This window comes from Nelumbo lutea, chromosome 8 (genome assembly GCF_056320005.1).
Source record: "Nelumbo lutea isolate HS-2025 chromosome 8, American lotus-T2T, whole genome shotgun sequence".
Classification (NCBI taxonomy): Eukaryota; Viridiplantae; Streptophyta; class Magnoliopsida; order Proteales; family Nelumbonaceae; genus Nelumbo; species Nelumbo lutea.
Genome location: NC_142691.1, coordinates 45,249,456 through 45,268,274, shown reverse-complemented (window position 1 = coordinate 45,268,274; position 18,819 = coordinate 45,249,456). Strand labels below are relative to the sequence as shown.

Below are 18,819 nucleotides of genomic sequence, written 5' to 3'. Positions count from 1 at the left end.
GTAAATCCATAAAATTATAGGGGTATTTTAGTAAATGACCATTTTTATTATTTAGCTTTCACTTAACAAATCTTGTGCATCGTACAAGTCGTCGCTATGAAGCCATTTACAACAAGGCACTCAACCTGATCCAAGTACATTCCACATGAAAATAGTTCCAATTGTAGCGTGGTTACAAAATTACGAATTTCCCACGATGATGCACATAGCTTCAAGTGGTGATGTTGATGTATGGGAAGCTACACTTAGGCCTTTTGGAGCTTTCCCAAGATAGAAAAGGTGAAAGCATAAGCATTTTTACTAAAGATGATGAAAAGTTAAAGCAAATTCTTTAATTAGATAAAAGATATCAACTTAATGTCCTCTAATGACCCACATTGGAGAAACTAGGGAGGAAAGGGAGTTGTTAGGTTAAAGATCTAAGAGGGTTATCAATTGGGTCTGAGAGTGTATAGAGGTTTTGTGTGTGTGGGAGGGGGGGCAATAAGATTTAATTAAAATGGAATATTTTTGGATTAGTGGGTAAACATGGGGATTTTTGGTTGAAATTTGGCGAGGGTGGGGTTTATGAACATTATGAGTTGATTAGTGGGGTAACATTGGCCTATGTAGGCCCATATTATGTAAATTTGAAAGGGGTTTGATTTGGTTAATCTGAAGCTTCGAAATGAAATATTGGTGTGATTGAAGGGTAAACAAAGGTAGTTTTGGGTGAAATTTCATAAGTAGGGGTTTTAGGAGTCCGAGATTTGGTGGTGATCTCTGATTGCTTTTGGAGGGTCAAAATCATGGAAATTTGGGTAAACAAGAGGATCCAAAATGGAATATCAGTTTGATAGAGGGGCAAATAGAGGAATCTTGGGTTGAAACTTTATGGGTAGATGTTTTGGTATGTCTGGAGGTCAATGGCATGATCCGATTGGTTCAGATGTGTTTGGATCAAGGGGATCTGAGTTACAGGTCTTTAAACTAACGAGAGGGCTCGAAAGGGAATCTTAGTTTGATGAAAGGCCAAGTGGGGGAATCCTGGGTTGAAATTTAATGGGTAGGTGTTTTAGTATGTTTAGGGCTTAATGGTGATGTATGATATAAGAGTCAAGGTGTAAATGAGGGATGACTGTGACCATCAGATTAGTATCAAGTAGATTTAATGATGGATCTAGGGCTTTTGGGCTAAAATTCGGGTTCTTGAGGTTTTTTGGGTGTTTCAAAGAGGTCAAGATGGTCTGATTGGGCTTTAAGGGTGAATTAGGGGTTTATGCAGCGGACCAAATAAAAATTAGGTATTGACAATGGATGTTTTAGGAATTGTGACTCATCTTAATTTTGGCATGGTTGTCTAGACTCCGATATACGGGTCTAGGTTAAGTGATGGGTTACACAAGCAGCCCAATTCAACCTTCCTAAGCCTTAACTCAACCCTGGTCATCCCGTCTTTACTGGTCTAGGTCCAGCCTGTGGTCCGCAATTTTAGCCCACTGTACAAAATCACAAGTTGGGCCGGACTGAATTTGGGTTGGGCCAGCCGAGTTGCAAGAATGGGACCCATGAGATGGAACACCGAGTCTCGCCGCTGGCTATTGGTTCAACTACAGCACATCTTTCCCGAGTTCTCCCTCCGGTCCTCCGCTACAAAATCAAACACCTTAATCTATTCTTCCAGAAGGATCGTAAGATCGAGTGATTGATTCTGCTGCAGCAGCAGCTTTCATTGCGTGTTACAAGAACCGAAACGGCTTTCATCCTTCGTCTTTCTGACTGTCTCTCTTTCTAGGGTTTTTTTTCGTAGCAATGGCCAAAGAAGGACCGAATTGGGAAGGCTTGCTGAAGTGGAGTCTCGCACACTCCGATGGAACTCGCCCCACTCGCAATTTGAGGTCTCTCTCCTTCTCTAAAAAATTGGAATTAATTTGTAGATAGGAGAGTTTTTTTTCCCCAATTTTAGTTGGGTTGGCGTTGTTTCATAGTCATAGTTGAAGCTTATTCGATTTTCTCAGAGCTAAAATGCAGACTGCTTACTATAAGAGTTTTTATCTTAGGCTCAGTTTGGAAAGAGTACAAATGCAAATATGTACAGTGCAAATACTTATAAAATAATACAAAATATAAGGTTTTGCACTCTACATATTTGCATTTGTACTCCTTCCAAACTGAGACTTAGGAACGCATTGCAAGTCCTTGCTACAATAGAACTCTCAAGAATAAACCGATTGCATTATAAACTTTCGCTTCTTTTTCTTCCTTATATCTTATTTTTCCTTATTTCGTTTGGACTGTTAAATACTATGCGTGCCCACAATGATATTAGTCAATGGGAGATATCTGCTTTTGGACTTGTCTCACAAGCATAGCTGTAATTACTTTCATCATAGTGGTCATACCTATTAACCCGTAAGAGGACCTATTCGATAATCACCTAATAAGCCTTACTTGTTTGCCAGCGAGGAAGACCGAAAATGGTTCATGGAAGCTATGCAGTCACAGGCCATAGATGTTATTAAACGAATGAAAGAGATAACTCTTGTTATGCAAACTCCCGAGCAAGTCTTGGAGTCTCAAGGTGTTACTGCAGCAGACATAGAAGGTGCTACATTTGATATTCCATATTACTGAACTTCCAACTGCTATTCACATTTGTTGTTGTTGTTGCTATTTAGCACTTTTTACTCACCACTCGTTTTACAACTTGGCAGATATGTTAGATGAACTGCAAGAGCATGTTGAATCCATTGACATGGCTAATGGTACTTTTGCTGCACTCGTCTCATTTATCTTTTTATTTTTTCTCTTTCCAATGTTGGATTTGTGAAATGGAGGATGGATGTGTGTTCTATTTCTTTCTTTTTTTGTCTTAATTAACCTTCTAGCAGAAATCCCCTGTGACACAAACAGATAATAAGTCAGATAAAACACACGGAATGTCAACTATGTTTCCATGATAAGTCATAAACATTGTAAACATGATTTTTTTTTTTGAAAAGGTAAGGTAATTTTATTCTAACAGAAAGGAGAAGATACAACAAAACCCAGGCCTCAAAGACAGCCTGAGAACAACACAAATTACAGACTCCACCAAGATTGAAACTGAAACAAGGGGGACAAGTTCAGATGTCTAAACTCCTCAGTAACAGACACCCAAGAGAACAGCTTGCCCACAGCTCTCTGAACTAAATCTTCAGGACTTTTACTTCTATTACAAAAGGTTCTATTGTTCCTTTCGGTCCAAATGGACCACAAGACAGCTGCAGGGATAGTCTTCCACACTAACTTTCCTTTCTTGCTTAAGCCTTTAACTTCCCAGCAGCATAGCAGCTCCTTGACTGACCTTGGCATAACCCAGCTGATGTCCGTAGATTTTAGGAAATGATCCCACACCAGAGAGGAAACCGAACTGTGGAGATAGAGGCAATCTATAGATTCTGGGAGGGAACCACACAATCCACAAGAGGAGTCCAAATTTGGATACCACACCTCTCGAGATTAGATCTGGAGAGGCATTTGTCCAGGGCCATTGTCCACACCAGAAAGTCGGATTTTGAAGGATTTATTGGATTCCAAATCTTAATTGCAGGGAAGCCTGTGGCACCTGAGCTGCACAAAATATTTGACAGAAAAGCATTCATCAGAGCTCCACTTCCAGCACCACTTGTCTTTCAAAAATTAATCTATCTTCTGATTCTGTAAATTCTCCAGCAGTTCCATAATTTCTTCCAGCTCCCAGCCAAATAAGTTCCTCCTAAAGGGGGGGGGTCCAAGAAATAGAATCTCCAGAAAAACTATAGTTCTCAGCCATTGAAGAATCTTGGTTAGTAACACATTGGAATAGGAGGGGAAAGGCATCAGCCAAATGACCCTCCAAGCACCAAGAATCCTTCCAAAATTTAATTCTATCCCCTTTGCCCACCTTGAATGAAACCCCTTTCCAAAGGGAGCTGCCCCAGTTAGGAGGAGGATCCCTAGATCTCCAGTTACCCCACTCCACCAGTCCACCCCATATTTTGCAGCCAAAAGGGTTCTCCACCAAGCATTCATTTCAGAAGCAAATCTCCAGATCCACTTACTGAGAAGGGCTGAATTAAAACTCTTCAGATTCCTTATTCCCAACCCACCTTCTTTAGGGAGGCATACTTGATCCCATTTGACTAGGGAAAAGTGAAAGGAAATAGGTGGGAAGATTGGAAAGGGTACTTTTTATTAGAATTACTCTGCCCCCAAAAGAAAGGTATTTTGCTTTCCAGGAAGCTAGTTTTTTCTCCATTCTTTCAATGACTGGATTCCAAACTGAAGAAGACCGTTTTGCCCCCAATGGAAGTCCCAAATACTTCATAGGAAGGAACTCAGTCTGACAAGCCATCACCTCAGCACAATCTTTTAAAATTGAAATTTGACCAACTGGACTAATCTAACTTTTGTTCAAGTTAACTCTAAGCCCAGGAACCACCTCAAACCATGGTAAGACCCCAAGTAATAATTCCAACTGGACTGGAGAAGCATCAGCAATGCATAAAGTATCATCGACAAACTGGAGAGTATTAACCTTTTCCCTCTCAGGAGAAATTGCAAAGCCTTCCCAACAACCAGAATCTGTTGCCTTCTTGCAAAAAAGGGAAAGGATTTCCATAATACAAATAAAAAATACAAAGTAAGGGAGATAGGGGATCACCTTGTCTCACCCCCTTGAATTGTCAAAAAACCCTGCAGATTGTCCATTTATCAAGACTGAGAATTTAGGAGAGGTTATGATGTGGACGCCTTTATTGGGAAGACATATCACCGCCGGCAGCAGCAGTAAAGGGGGCAAGATTTGCTGATTCTCATCTTATCTAATTCTAGCTAGATACAGTTCTTATCTTATCAGTTCAGTAGGATAGATTAAGGGAGTCTTATCTTATCTTATCAGTTCAGTCTTATCTTATCTTATTAGTTCAGTAGGATATATTAAGGGAGTCTTATCTTATCTTATCAGTTCAGTAGGATAGATTAGTAGGGAGTTCCTAATTAGCAAGGAGTCTTCCTAAAAGTAGGACTCTTATCTCTTGTAATCTCCTAAGGAGCTGATATTATTCAATAAAGGCATCGAAAATTTCAGTCAAGAAAGAGAGCAAAGGAGAGTTGGTGATCTCTTGAACAAATCACCTTAGGGGCGGCAAGATAGGTTCTTCAAGAAAAGGGAGGAACAAGGGAAAACAGGAGGTTTTCCCTGTGGCCTGACCCGTGACGAGATCCTATTTGCGGGCCCATAACAGGTAATGCATACAAAATCAAGATGTAAGCCTTTTCAATATCTAATTTACAGACCTATCCAGGGACTCCCTCTCTTCTTCTTGAATCAATAAGTTCATTAGCAATAAGATCCGAGTCAAGCATTTGCTTTCTCGGAACAAAAGCACTTTGATCGTTTGAGATTACACTACCTAAAACCCCTTTCATTCTCTCAGCTAATACTTTAGCCAAGATTTTGTAGAAGCTGTGAAGGAGACTAATTGGCCTGAAATCTTTAATATTCACTGCCCCTTCAATTTTTGGGATAAGGGTAATAAAGGTAGCATTAAGACTTCTTTGTAGGGAGGCATTTGAATGGAAAGCCTGGAAGGCATTCATCAAGTCTTGTTTCACTATTTCCCAGCACTTAACATAGAAAAGGTTTGTGAGCCCATCTGGTCCTGGGGATTTATCATCTTCTAACTTGCTGATTGCAACCTTAGTTTCCTCCTCTGTAAATGGTCTCTCAAGTGAAAGTTTCTGGTTTTCACTCAACTGCTTGAAAGGAAGGTTCATAGGAAGAGGTCTAAAGGTCCAATTTTCCCTATAAAGGTTCTTATAAAAGGCAGTTGCCACCCCCTTAATTTCTGGAGCTGATTCCCCAATTCTTCCCTCCCATTTCAACTTGCTGATTGAGGAAACTCTAGCCTGGGCATTTGCCATTTTATGAAAGAAACGAGTGTTCTTGTCACCCTCCTTCAACCAAGAAACCTTAGTTCTTTGCCTCTACTTGATCTCTTCCTTAACGGTTCATTTCATCAAAGCTGATTTTTGCCTGGGATCTTTTCAGCCTCAACTCTTCTGATAAGGGAGCTACCTCTTCTGCTGAATCGATTTATTCAATAATGCTCAATAAGACTTTCTTTTCTGTTTATGAACTCAAATTGTTCTCCAACTTCCAGATTTTTAATTTTTCTTTAATTGCTACCTTTTTTTTTTTGCCAAAATCAAGGAACTAGAACCCTCCACCTGAAGATTATTTGTTTATTTATGTAATAAGATAAGTAGCACTTGCAATCATGATGTTTGAATTAGGAGGACTAAAATCGAGTTTTCAAAACTACCAATAGATTGAAAGGAAAAGGTTTGTTTTTAGAAAGGAAAAAGTATAAAATAATGATACAAGTTATAATGCCATGCAAAAAAACAAACGTCAATAAAATTTTACATGATGGAAAAGAAAACTACAGTATTTTGAAAAGCAGAGAGGACCAAGGGAAGGAAGAAGAAATTGAGATAAACATATTTAAAATATGAACAAGGCTAAAACTAGGTCCTTGAAAGACCCATCTATGTCGGAAGGATATGCTTTCAGTCATAGATTAGAAGTAGAAAACAAAAGACTAGCCTGGCATTCAGCAAGTTAAAACATGAAAAAGTCATTCTATTGAAATTGGATAAGAGTGTTTTATGGGTATCTGGATTTCATTAAAGTTCTAAGGTTAGGTGTGGCAATATTATGAGCTTTAACCAATTGAGCTAACAGGATTTTATTTCTTCCCGAGTTTAGATTGCTTGCATATTGCTATATATGTTAGGCATTTCTTTAATTATTTTCCTCATATGTGGTGCCTCACATTATTCAGTCACATGCCCATGCCTCAAGCTCTAGGAACCTTTTGCATTTAGTTGTACTTCTTGTTTTTGGAGCTGGTCTAGTTGGGAAAGTTGGAAAATTTCTTGCTTGTGGATATTGTCTAGTTGGAAAAGTTGGAACATAAGATTTCTTGAAGCTGTGGGAGATTATGGGAAACAATACTAGACTATTAGTGAATGCTCTATTATTTATTTATTGGGTAAGTAAACCAAAGCAGCATAGGAACCAAACAACAACACACAACACACAACCTAACCAGGAGAACCTGAAACACCTGCAACAAAAGAGCTATCAAGGGCTGCATCAGCAGCCTTGGCTTTGGCAGCATGGGCATGGGCAGCCGAAATGTTTCTTTGGCTAACATTTAGCCCTGTTAAACTGTAAAATGTAAATGTCCTGCAGCAAAGGCCAAACCTTTGGAGAGCAATCAAAAGAACAGGAAGATAAAGCCTTTTCAGTGTTCAGTGAGTAACTTCCAACCAAACATTTCTGAAGCCCAGGGCTTTAGCAGTCGAACAGCACACCCTTATGGTGAAAACTTCGGCATACTCTGCTGAGATGGCCTTACATGGCCCATATTGCAAACAAAAAAGAACCAGAACCAGTCCTTAGCACAATGCCGTGTGCATGCTCTATTTATGATCTTCCATTTTGGTGGATTTGAATGGCCTTCTATACTTAGTTTCTAGGTTCAGTAGGTTACTAATATTTGGCATCAGAATCAATAACATGTTTCTCTTGCACAGGTGTTTTCTTGCTACAAAATCCTTCATCCGTTAATCTGTACCTGGTTATCCTTGTCTTTTATGAGTCTCCATGCAATGTTGTGTTAACTGCAGAAAGGAAGATCAGCGGCACCCCCCCTGCGGTAGAAAAAGACGTAGATATAGGATATCTGCTCATGAAAAGCTTTTACTATGCACATCCTCTATGAACTCTGGTCATTGCTAAGGTTGGAGAACCAAAGTTTCAAAATCTTCTAGATGGGGTGTTGGAGACTAGTAAAGAGATGTTCTGTTCAATTTTTCCAAGCATCAGCTGTGCTTCAAACCAGTTGCTTCCAAACGTTCTGTTGTTTCTTCCTTTCTTTCATAAGCTCAAACAAATAGTAATTGGTTATTGGCTGATTACTCCTTACAGTCCTACAAATGCTCTAAATTGATACCATATGGTGACCGTCATTTAGCTGGTGTACATGTGCTTTGTTGGATTGATTATTCCATATCCTGTTGGATCATTTTCTGGGTTCTGAAAATTGTTTTCACTCATCAATTCTATCTGATATCTTTTGTTTTTTATTGTTATAGAAGTGTTTAAAAGGGCAGTCCACGAGGCTCCCACCAATGTGGGATCTGGGGAGGGACAGATGTGTTAATTGTTATGATTCATTTACTCCACCTCCAGCTGTCAAGATTATGATCTATGACTATGGTTTAGTTCAGTTCGATTGGGAAGAATACTTTCTTTCCCTGTTCATTTTTTATGTAAAAAAATAGGGACTAAGGGAAGATTAATGGGCAATTTAAGCCATGTGGAATGAATACATGTTATTTGATGTTCTTCAGGTTTGGATATGTAAGTTCACCCTATAATATGGTTTAATTACTGAAAAGTTGATGAAAGAACCACATTTGGTTTTCATGGAATCTTTCTAATTTTCATTAATCATTAACAATTTGATAATGGTTTTGTTTTAGATGATTGACTCATGTAGATTCCAAATCCATTCATCTAATTTATTTTTGTTCTCATGCAAAATTGTATGACCTGTGATAATGAGGATTCAAATCTATATATTGTTAAATGGGACTTGCTTAGTATCTTCTGTTGGTTGTGCAGATCTTCATTCAATAGGTGGTTTAATACCTCTTCTAGGTTACTTGAAAAACTCCCATGCTGGCATCCGAGCAAAGGCTGCAGAGGTTGTAACCACCATTGTTCAGAACAACCCCAGAAGTCAGCAACTTGTAATGGAGGCAAATGGTCTGGAATCTCTCCTCCATAATTTCACTTCAGATTCTGACATAACTGTTCGGACCAAAGCACTTGGTGCAATATCATGTAAGTACTCTCTCTTTCTCTCTTTCTCTCTCCCCCTGCCTACTAGCTCCTATATTAAGTTTGGTCAAGGTGCTTACAATTTGTTTCTTGTATGGTTTTTCAGCTCTTATACGGCACAATAAACCTGGGATTTCTGCATTTCGTCTAGCAAATGGTTATGCAGCACTGAGGGAAGCATTGGGATCAGAAAATGCCAGATTTCAAAGGTATTCCTTCCAAAGATTTTCCAGAAATTTTTATTTGCTCTTTCATTGGTCTTATGTAGCCATTTTTTTGTTACAACTTTATAATCTTCATTGCATGATTGTTGAAAAGTAGGTGAACTTACTTGCATTTAATTTGTTTACAAAAGCTTGTGCCTGTTTTAACCAAATTATGATAGTTTCTCCTTGTTGTTGCCTGCCTTCAGTGCCTTGTGGTTGACGTATCAACCTGATCCAGTGCCTTTCTTTTGCTCATTTTAACCGGTTTATGCTAGTTTGCCCCTATTGCTGCCTGTCCTTCAGTTGGCATGACTAGCACCTTATTTTTCATTTATTTCTCTCTGAATGTCAGTGTTTTCTAATAAATAAGCCATTTACAGGAAGGCGCTCAACCTGATCCAGTACCTTCTACACGAAAATAGTTCCGATTGCAGTGTGGTTACAGAATTAGGATTTCCCCGCCTGATGATGCACTTAGCATCAAGTGGTGATGCTGATGTACGAGAAGCTGCACTTAGGGGCCTTCTGGAGCTTACCCAAGACAGAAAAGGTGAAAGCATAAGCGTTTTTACTGAAGATGATGAGAAGCTAAAGCAAATTCTCCAGGATCGGATAAAAGATATCAGCTCCATGTCCTCCGATGACCTTGGGGCAGCCAAGGAGGAAAGACAGCTTGTTGACTCCCTGTGGAACGCCTGTTATAATGAGCCGTCCTCTCTCAGAGAGAAAGGTTTGCTTGTTCTGCCGGGAGAAGATGCACCCCCACCTGATGTTGCCAGCAAGTTTTTTGAACCTCCACTGAGAGCCTGTGCTGCTGATAGAGACCCAACCAGCAAAAGGAAAGACACACCTTTGCTATTGGGGGCGGGTCCGAGCATAGGTGGTGATGCAAGAACTGATACCTAGAAATTAAGAAAGCACATTCAAGAAATTAGAGCTACAAATGATTTATCAAAAGAAAATTAGAGCTACAAATGGTATTTGTCCGTTTGTCCAATCTGATAGGATTTAAATGTATAAGCTTGTAATAGTTGGCTTGTTTGCTAGAGTCATGGATTTTAGTCGGGAGAAGTTATTTTGAAGTCATGAATATGCTATACAATATTAAAGTAATTTTTTCATGCTATACAACATTTTAAGTCCTTTTCAGTTCATTTCTTGTTAATGATATACAATATTTCTGATTCATTATTTTATATTTAATGGCATTGAATATGTGAATTCCATTTAAGCTCCCATCGGAATTCCATGGACAAAGTATTTATTTGAATCCTCATTATTAACGTATCAAATCCGGATAAAGGTGTGTCCATTAGGTTTTCTGCCCTATGAGAAATGCTTAATCGAGGTAACTAGTGGTTCATTTTACTCGGTCATGGCCTTGAGGCATTAACCCCACTTTGAGGTTTTCCACATAGAAAATGGCTGTCTCCGGGGAAATTTTTTGTTCTTTCACCCGTATGAGTTGCGACTTGTGCTTGGTTGATGATGAAGGGTGATTTGGCACAACCTAGCAAGACGGGGACATGTAGCGCGATCTGATCGAGGGGTGATAATTCAGCCAAGAGAACCTAACTCACAACATTCGAAGCTCAGGTATTTAGTCACCTCGGCCCAAAAAACCATCTCGGTGTAGAGGCAATTTGACACCCAATCCAGTTCAGGACTAAAGAATCGAAATGGCAATTCGGGGCTAGAGAGCCAAAATGTCAAATGATCGACTCCAAAGGCCTCCTCAACGGGCCCCGAATTTCTCGGGATCACGATAAGACTCGTTCTGCCTGAATTGGAGGTAAAACGATAAACCTTATCAACATACTACTCTCCTTCAAAAATGGAACAAACCTTATCTGCACAGCCCAGAGATCTCGGAGATCTTTCGTAAGGCCCATGACTACTCCAGTATATAAAGACATGAAGCCTCAAGGCAAATGTATACACGATTATTTTACTCACTAGCACTCAAGTTCTCAAGCATTCAGCTCACATTCACAGCATAAGTACTGACTTAAGCATCGGAGCGACCTTGTCGGGTTAGTTACCTCGGGTTCTCTCATCCACTATTTTGTAGATCGATCTAGCTCGCTGCCCAATTGGAGTTTAGATCGCCTTCCAGCTAGGAGTAACCAGATCGCGCACCATCAATTGGCGCCGTCTATGGGAAACGATCGAAAGTTCATCCCTATCTCTTTACAGTTTCAAATTCAATCTCAACCCCAATGGCATCTTCCAGCCACACCGGAAAAAGTATCGAGATGAACGTCACTGGGGGCAAGCTCAGCAATCAGCCTTCCCCCAAGGTCCTACGGTATGCACCGGTCAGTTTACTATTCTACTCACAATGTTCGGAGTTCCGTCATTGTCCGCACCACAGAGCACCACACAATTGGGCATTCCTAGTTCCGTGACCTCATTCAGTGCGTCTGGGCAATTCAGATCTAGATGTAGTAGGTCCAACAATTCTAGCAGTACTAGCAGTATCAACACTAGTTCCCTCCACTACAGCCGAACCAGCGGCCGGTTCCACCTCGGCACCTAGGGCTCCATCAGGGCCAGAACCTGAATCGGCCTGGAACCAACCAGAACATCAACCAATCTCCCCATCAGGGTGAAGAGACCTCGCAAGTACCGATTCCTCCCAGGGGTCAGGTTTCGCCCCGTGGGAGGAGAGATGGTCAGCACACTCCTCCAGTATTGCAAGGAAATCTCAGAAACAGGTCCGGGGATAGTCAACCTAACATGACCAATCCGCCTTGGTACTCCCAACAAGAAAATGACGGCTCGCGAGCAGATAATAACCAGTTCGGAGTTCGAGGTGCAAACTCGAGACAAGACCTCTCTATCCCTCGTGATAGCCAGTTCGAGCCTCACGACCAAGAGAATCCAACGAGAAGGAACTAGGATCTACCTTGCGATAATGCCGAAATACCAGACCAGACTGAGGTCAGTAGTACCAACGCCGAGCCAGTGAAGAAGCAACAGCGGCGGCGGCGTAAGATACGCCGCCCCTTGGCTAGAGACAGTCCATTGGTGAAGCCAGGCTAGTAAGAAGAGCAAGCCAAAGGAAAGGAATAAGTGAGCTTGGTGGCTACGAAGACTGCGCCTCCACTACTTTGCCAGTCATCCCCTCTATTTCTCGAGCTCTTGGCAACTCCAATGCCAAAAGATTTTAACATGCCCTCGTTAGATAAGTATGACGGGTCGTTTGACTTCAACGACCATGTGGACTCTTTCCAGTCTCAGATGCACTTAGCTGGGGCTGATGAGTCCTACATGTGTGTGGCCTTCTCCACTACGTTTAAGGGGGCAGTCCAAACTTGTTATCGGAACCTCGCGCCGGGCTCCATCAAAAGCTGGTCCCAATTCGCCGACTTGTTTACTACGCAATTCATTACCATCAAGAAGTGTCTGAAATCGCAAGAAAGCTTTCTAAACATGGTTCAGAGGGAAGGAGAATCAATCGGAAGCTATATAAAATGCTTCAACGATACTTGCTTGCAAATACCGGACCTCGACCCGATGGTACGACTCACTGCAGCAAAGAAAGGAATCATCCATAAAGAGTTTAAGTGGCATGTGGTAGCTAACAAACCAAAGGACGTCATCGAATTTCTCAAGTTAGCAGATCAGTTCATCGGTACTGAGAAGGTGATCAACCAAAAGATCGACAACCCACCATCGAAAAAGAGGAAGAGAGAGAATGAAGGAATGAGTAATGGTGGACAGAAAAGGAAGAAAAGCAAGTCCCTGAGCCGGGAAAGAAGCAAGTCAAGAAGTCGGTCCCTTTCGCACACCCGCAAGCCAAGTCGGCGCTCCAAGACCCCACCTATGGAGAGAACGAGCTACACGCCTTTGAACTCTAAGCGATGAGAGATCTTAATGGCTATTAAGGACTCCTCCCTCGTCAAATGGTCTCCCAGGATAAGGGGAGACCTGACAACAAGAAACCCAAATGTCTAATACCATTTCCACCAAGATCATGGACATAGCATGGAGAATTGCAGGAATCTCTGCTACGAGATTGATGAACTTATCCACCGCAAATACCTTAAGAACTTCATATTGCGCCATTTCCACCAAGATCATGGACATAGCATGGAGAATTGCAGGAATCTCTGCTACGAGATTGATGAACTTATCCACCGCAAATACCTGAAGAACTTCATATTGCGAGAAGAGAGGGGACAAGTAGACCGACAGGCAGATCGACAGGGGGACCAAAGGAGGAAAGGCCCTGAGGTCAACTGGCAGAATGAGCAACCACCGCGACAGTTGACAGAGGAAAAACTGATCCATGGGGTAATTAATATGATCATTGACGGGTCCATCATCGCCGGATGTACATCAGCAGCTGGGAGGACCTCGGTCTGCGAGTTAGAGAATGAAGGGGAGAATTGGCCAAAGCGACCTCGGCTCGAAGAACTGATCTACTTCGCTGAGGATGATGCGTGCGAGATCCAGTACCCTCACGATGATGCCTTAGTGGTGAAGCTAAGGATTAATGATTTATAGGTAAAACACATCTTGGTAGACTCAGGCAGTTCACTAGATATACTCTTCAATGAGACCTTTGACAAACTACAGTTATAGCTGAGCAACTTGAAACCGACTGATACTCCTTTGGTAGGGTTCAACAGCAAGGAGGTTAGACCTCTTGGTTGAATCACAATACCCATGGAAGTCAGCACGTGGCCAAACATCGTGCAATTTGAGCACACATACTTGGTAGTCGCGACCCCCTCCCCCTACAACACCATAGTAGGTCGGCCCATCACGCATGTTCTACATGCAATAGTATCCACTTACTATTTAGCAATGAAGTTCCCAACTGATAAGTGACCAACTCGAATCATGCAAGTACTACATGGTTGCCCTAAAAGGAAAAAAAGATAGTAGGATATCGAGCTCGAGCGACCAGTGAAGTATATCGACAAATGAGCTGCCCCGAAAGAGGAGATGGTCCACATACCAGTCTCTGTCGATGAACCAGCCAAGACTCTCCAGATCGGTGCCTCGACCAACGAACCACTTCGATCCCAGCTAGTAAGTTTCTTACTTGAAAATTTAGACATTTTTGCTTGGTCTACAGCTAGTAAGGCAGAAGAAATGCAACCTCGCCCTGGAACCTTGGAGGGTAGTCGATGAAAAGGTTGAGAAGCTCCTCGCGACAGACTTCATCAGGGAAGTCCATTACCCGAGCTGGGTGGCTAACCCGGTTCTGGTGAAAAAAGCCAATGGCAAGTGGCACATGTGCGTCGACTACACCGACCTGAACAGATCTTGCCCGAAAGATTGCTTCCCGCTATCGAAGATCAACCGCATAGTGGACGCGACTTAAGGGCATGAGTTGCTGAGCTTCTTGGATGCCTATTCTAGTTACAACCAAATTAGGATGGATCCTACTAATGAAGAGAAGACCGTGTTCATAACCGAGCTCGTGTTATATTGTTACAAGGTCATGCCCTTCGGATTGAAAAATGTTGGGGCAACATTCTAGCGCCTTGTAAATAAGATTTTGAGCCGTTAGTCGACAATAAAGTAGAATGCTATGTTGATGACATGGTCGTAAAGACTCAATTTTCAAATTTTTTATTGAATGATTTAAAAGATGTTTTTCAAATTTTACGAAGATATTACATGAAGTTAAATCCAAATAAGTGCATCTTCGGAGTCACTTCGGGTAAATTTCTAAGCTATATAGTCAACCGACGTGGCATCGAGGCCAACCCAAACAAAATAAAAGCCGTTCTAGATATAAGACCACCCCAGAAAATAAAAGAGGTTCAGAGGCTGATTGGCCGGATAGCTGCCCTGAGCCGCTTCATGTCCAAATCGGCAGACTAGTGCTTACCCTTTTTTAAAGCTATAAAAAAAGTAAAGACTTCGAATGGACTGAAGTATGCCAGCTCGCTTTTGACGAGCTGAAAAGATACTTAGGTACCACCCCAGTTTTAACTTGACCCGAAGAAGGGGATGTGTTAAAGCTATACTTCTCTGCGAACGATGAAGTGGTTAGTTTGGAACTGATCAAAGAAGTAGACCGGATTCAACGATCCATTTACTATGTTAGCAAAATTTTGCAAGATGCAGAAACTAGATATTCGGAGATCGAGAAACTACCATACGCACTGATCATAGCAGCCCGAAAACTTTACCCGTACTTCCAGGCCCACACCATTGTTGTTCTCACCAACAAACCTCTAAGCCAGATTCTACTCAAGCCCGAAGTCTCTGGAAGATTAACGAAGTGGTCCATCGAGTTGAGCGAATACGATATCTGGTATGAGCCTCGGCCAACAGTCAAAGCCCAGGTCTTGGTCGATTTTGTAGCAGAGTGCACATTTAGCACAACGACCCCCGAGTTGGCCAAGCTCGCTCACACGATGGGAGAATCAACTAGTGTGGCACCAGTCCCAGTCAAAGTGGAACCGACTTGGGACGAGGAGCCTTGGATCCTCCATGTCGACAGCTTGTCCAAACAGTAGAGAAGCGGTGTAGGACTGATACTGTACGACCCAAGCGAGGTGAAGCTGAAATATGCTCTCCGGTTCGGATTTGAGGCATCGAACAATGAGGCAGAATATGAAGTGTTTAGTTGTCGGGTTAACCTTAGCAATGGAAATGAAAGTAAAGCACCTCATCGTATGCAATGACTCACAACTAGTGGTTAACCAAGTCATTGGTGAGTATGAAGCCCGTGACCCCACTATGGTAGCTTACTTGGCCAAAGTCAGAGAGATCCTGCGCAGCTTTATCTCATGCTTTATCAGACAAATTCTGAGGTCCGAGAACGCTGAGGCCGACGCCTTGTCGCAACTAGCTAGCATAAGCAACAACATCATGCAAACTGTGTACATAGAGGACTTACCTCGGCCCAACATTCTCGGGGGGGGGGGGTAGAAGAGGTCGCCCCCGTATCACAAGCAGAACCAAGTTGGATCAATCCACTTGTGAGTTATCTGCTCCACAGGACCCTACCTGCAGAATGCAACATGACTCGATGGGTAGAGCGCCAATCAGCTAAGTACGTCCTCATATACGGGCAACTGTACAGAAGATCTTTCACGCTCCCTTACCTGCGCTGCTTGCGACACTTGGGGGGCAGAGCTCTCACACAGAAAGTGTTAAGGCAAGACTATTATTGGCCCACGATGAAGGCAGATGCACTCGAGCTCGTCAAAAAGTGACAGGTGTAAGAGGCATGTCATCATCCACCATCAACCTACTACTGATTTGAAATGCCTTACCAGCCCATGGCCCTTTGTGTAGTGGGGAATCGACATCCTTGGTCCTTTCCCACTAGCAACAGGGCAGAGGAGGTTTTTGGTTGTAGCAGTAGATTATTTTACGAATTGGGTGGAAGTCGAACCCTTGGTAACGATCACAACCTACAACATACAGAATTTCTTCTTGAAAAGCATAGTATGTCACTTCGGACTACCTTGAGTGTTGATATTTGACAATGGAAAGCAGTTCGAAGATGTTAAGTTTCAAAACTGATGTGTTGAAATGGGGATTCAGCAAAATTTTACCTTGGTGGCACACCCCCAGGCGAACGGGCAAGCAGAAGTAACTAACAGAGCGATACTTCGCGTATTGAAAGACCGCTTAGCTCGAGCCAAGAGATTGTGGGTGGACGAACTACCCAGTGTCCTTTGGGCCTACCGAACTATTATTAAGACCGCGACGGGTGAGACCCCTTTCAACCTCACGTATGGTATAGAAGCGGTGATCCCAGCGAAAATAGAGGTGTCCACATTACGATTGGAGGCTTATGATGAGGAAACAGACGATGACAAACTCCGTACCAACCTAGACCTGGTAGAGGAGGTATGAGACCTGGCTTACATTTGGACCACAACTTACCAACAAAGAGTAGGTCGGTACTTTAATGCCCGGGTCAGAAAACAACACTTCCGCATCGGCGACCTGATTCTTCGGAAGGTTATGGTACCTGAGCCTGACGTTGGTAAGCTCGAACCGAATTGGGAAGGTCCATACTGAGTTGTACTCCTCAACAGCCTTAACCTTGGCCTCCTCCATCGCCTGAAGCAGTAGTTCGGTTTGTTCCTTCACATGGGCCTCGAGATTCTCGACCTCCCTCTTCAATGCCGTTTCATGCTTTTCGAGCTCCTTCTTCTCTGACATCAGCAGAGTTAGTAGCTCCTTCTTAGCTCGCACGTCATTCTTCAGTTGGTTGATTTCGTTGCGAGCTAAGTTTAGTTCAGCGTGGGCATTTCGGGAAGACTCCTCGGCTTCAAGAGCCTGTTTCAGGTTCACCTCGGACTGATAAGCCAAGGCGTGGATGGAGGAGTTCACCTGCCAAGAGAAGAAAACAAGTATCAGCATACAAAAAATCTAAGTATGAGACAATTTGAAAGACAAGTTCAGGAACGTACCACCATATAGTGTGTAGCCGCTCGAGCCCCGAGTTGAGCAACTAGCAAGTCGGCCCAATGAGTAACCTCCTCAGTGAACACCGCATCCTTGCTCTTGAGAAGGCTGAACTTTGGAGTCAAAATGCTCCGAACTAGAGCATCGCTACTCGAAGAAGTGACAGTCGCTAGGACGGACTTTGAAGATGTAGCCTCCTTGGGCATGCGGGGTGGGGTGGGCTTGCCTGAGTCCTCCTCGACCAGATCAATTACGGGAGGCTGCTCGACAATTGGTGAGTGCTCAGGCTCAGGAATGACAACCTCAGTTGTAGCTGCTTCACTCTCGACGTGAGCCTTTTTGGAGGCTCTCTTCTTTTTCTTCCCCTTCTTCATGCTCCCGAAGAGCTCATTGGCATGGATGTCGTCCATGGCAGCTGCGATGAAAATGAGCTAAGTCAAATACAGTACCAAAGTAAAACGAATAGAAAAAAGTACAACAAATAGTGACCAACCAAGAGGACTTAGGCCGTCTTGCACGAGCTTCTCCTTGGTCATGAAGTTTTTGAACTTTAGGCCGAGCTCCGCCCAAGATCGGACCTCCTCCCTTGTCTTCAGATTAGTCTAACGCTGGGGTCTTGGATGGATGCCCACCAATGAGTCGGGAAGGTCCACCCCTCGGTGTTACGGATCATGAAGTAACGCCTCTTCCAGACTAGGACCTTATTATGGAGCTCGTGCAACAATTTGTATCCAGGATGAGGTGACAAGTAGTAAGTTCACTTGTGCTCAGGCAGAATGCAGGACGATTTTTTTTTTTTAATAGAAAGGATCGAAGAAAAGACGTCGAATATTATGGTAATGTTAAAGAATTTAACGATTTCGATTATAAGAGGGTGAAGTGGAAGACGCAGACCAACTACAAGCTGCTCCTCGAAGATTATGACCTCATTGTGATCATAATCCCAAGGAAAGTTGCCTAAGGGGATGCTATATACAAGGTCGTTAGGGAGTCTGTACCGGGATACTAAAGTTAGGAGCTTGTCCGCCATCATTATCGATGGGCCGAAGTTGTCTGGTAGCCGATCTCGGTGTGAGGTGGAGGTCAAGTTACCAGAGGCCTCTCGCTCTCGCCGAGGTGAGTTCACCCCCAACAGACTGAGGACCGCATCCTGTCCCGAAGTGACCACTTCGGTAGGACTAGGATCCACGGTTTGAGCTGAGGTACCCACATTGGCCCCAACAGACTTGCCGCTCCTATCTAAAAGACTATCTAAACTAAGGCTAGACGTGTTAAAGGAAAGGACAACGGAATCAAAAGGAA

At 42.8% G+C, this 18,819-nt stretch overlaps 1 protein-coding gene across 1 annotated transcript; it reads left to right on the top strand.

Moving 5' to 3' along the window:
• The first annotated feature begins 1,331 nt into the window (after positions 1-1,331).
• LOC148843965 (hsp70 nucleotide exchange factor FES1-like) lies at positions 1,332-10,319 on the top strand. The gene is made up of 6 exons (XM_088958334.1): positions 1,332-1,877; positions 2,442-2,584; positions 2,694-2,744; positions 8,699-8,920; positions 9,024-9,126; positions 9,504-10,319. Exons 1-6 carry the CDS (start codon positions 1,792-1,794, stop codon positions 10,027-10,029), a joined length of 1,131 nt encoding a protein of 376 aa, XP_088814460.1. The 5' UTR covers positions 1,332-1,791; the 3' UTR covers positions 10,030-10,319.
• The last annotated feature ends 8,500 nt before the right edge of the window (positions 10,320-18,819 follow it).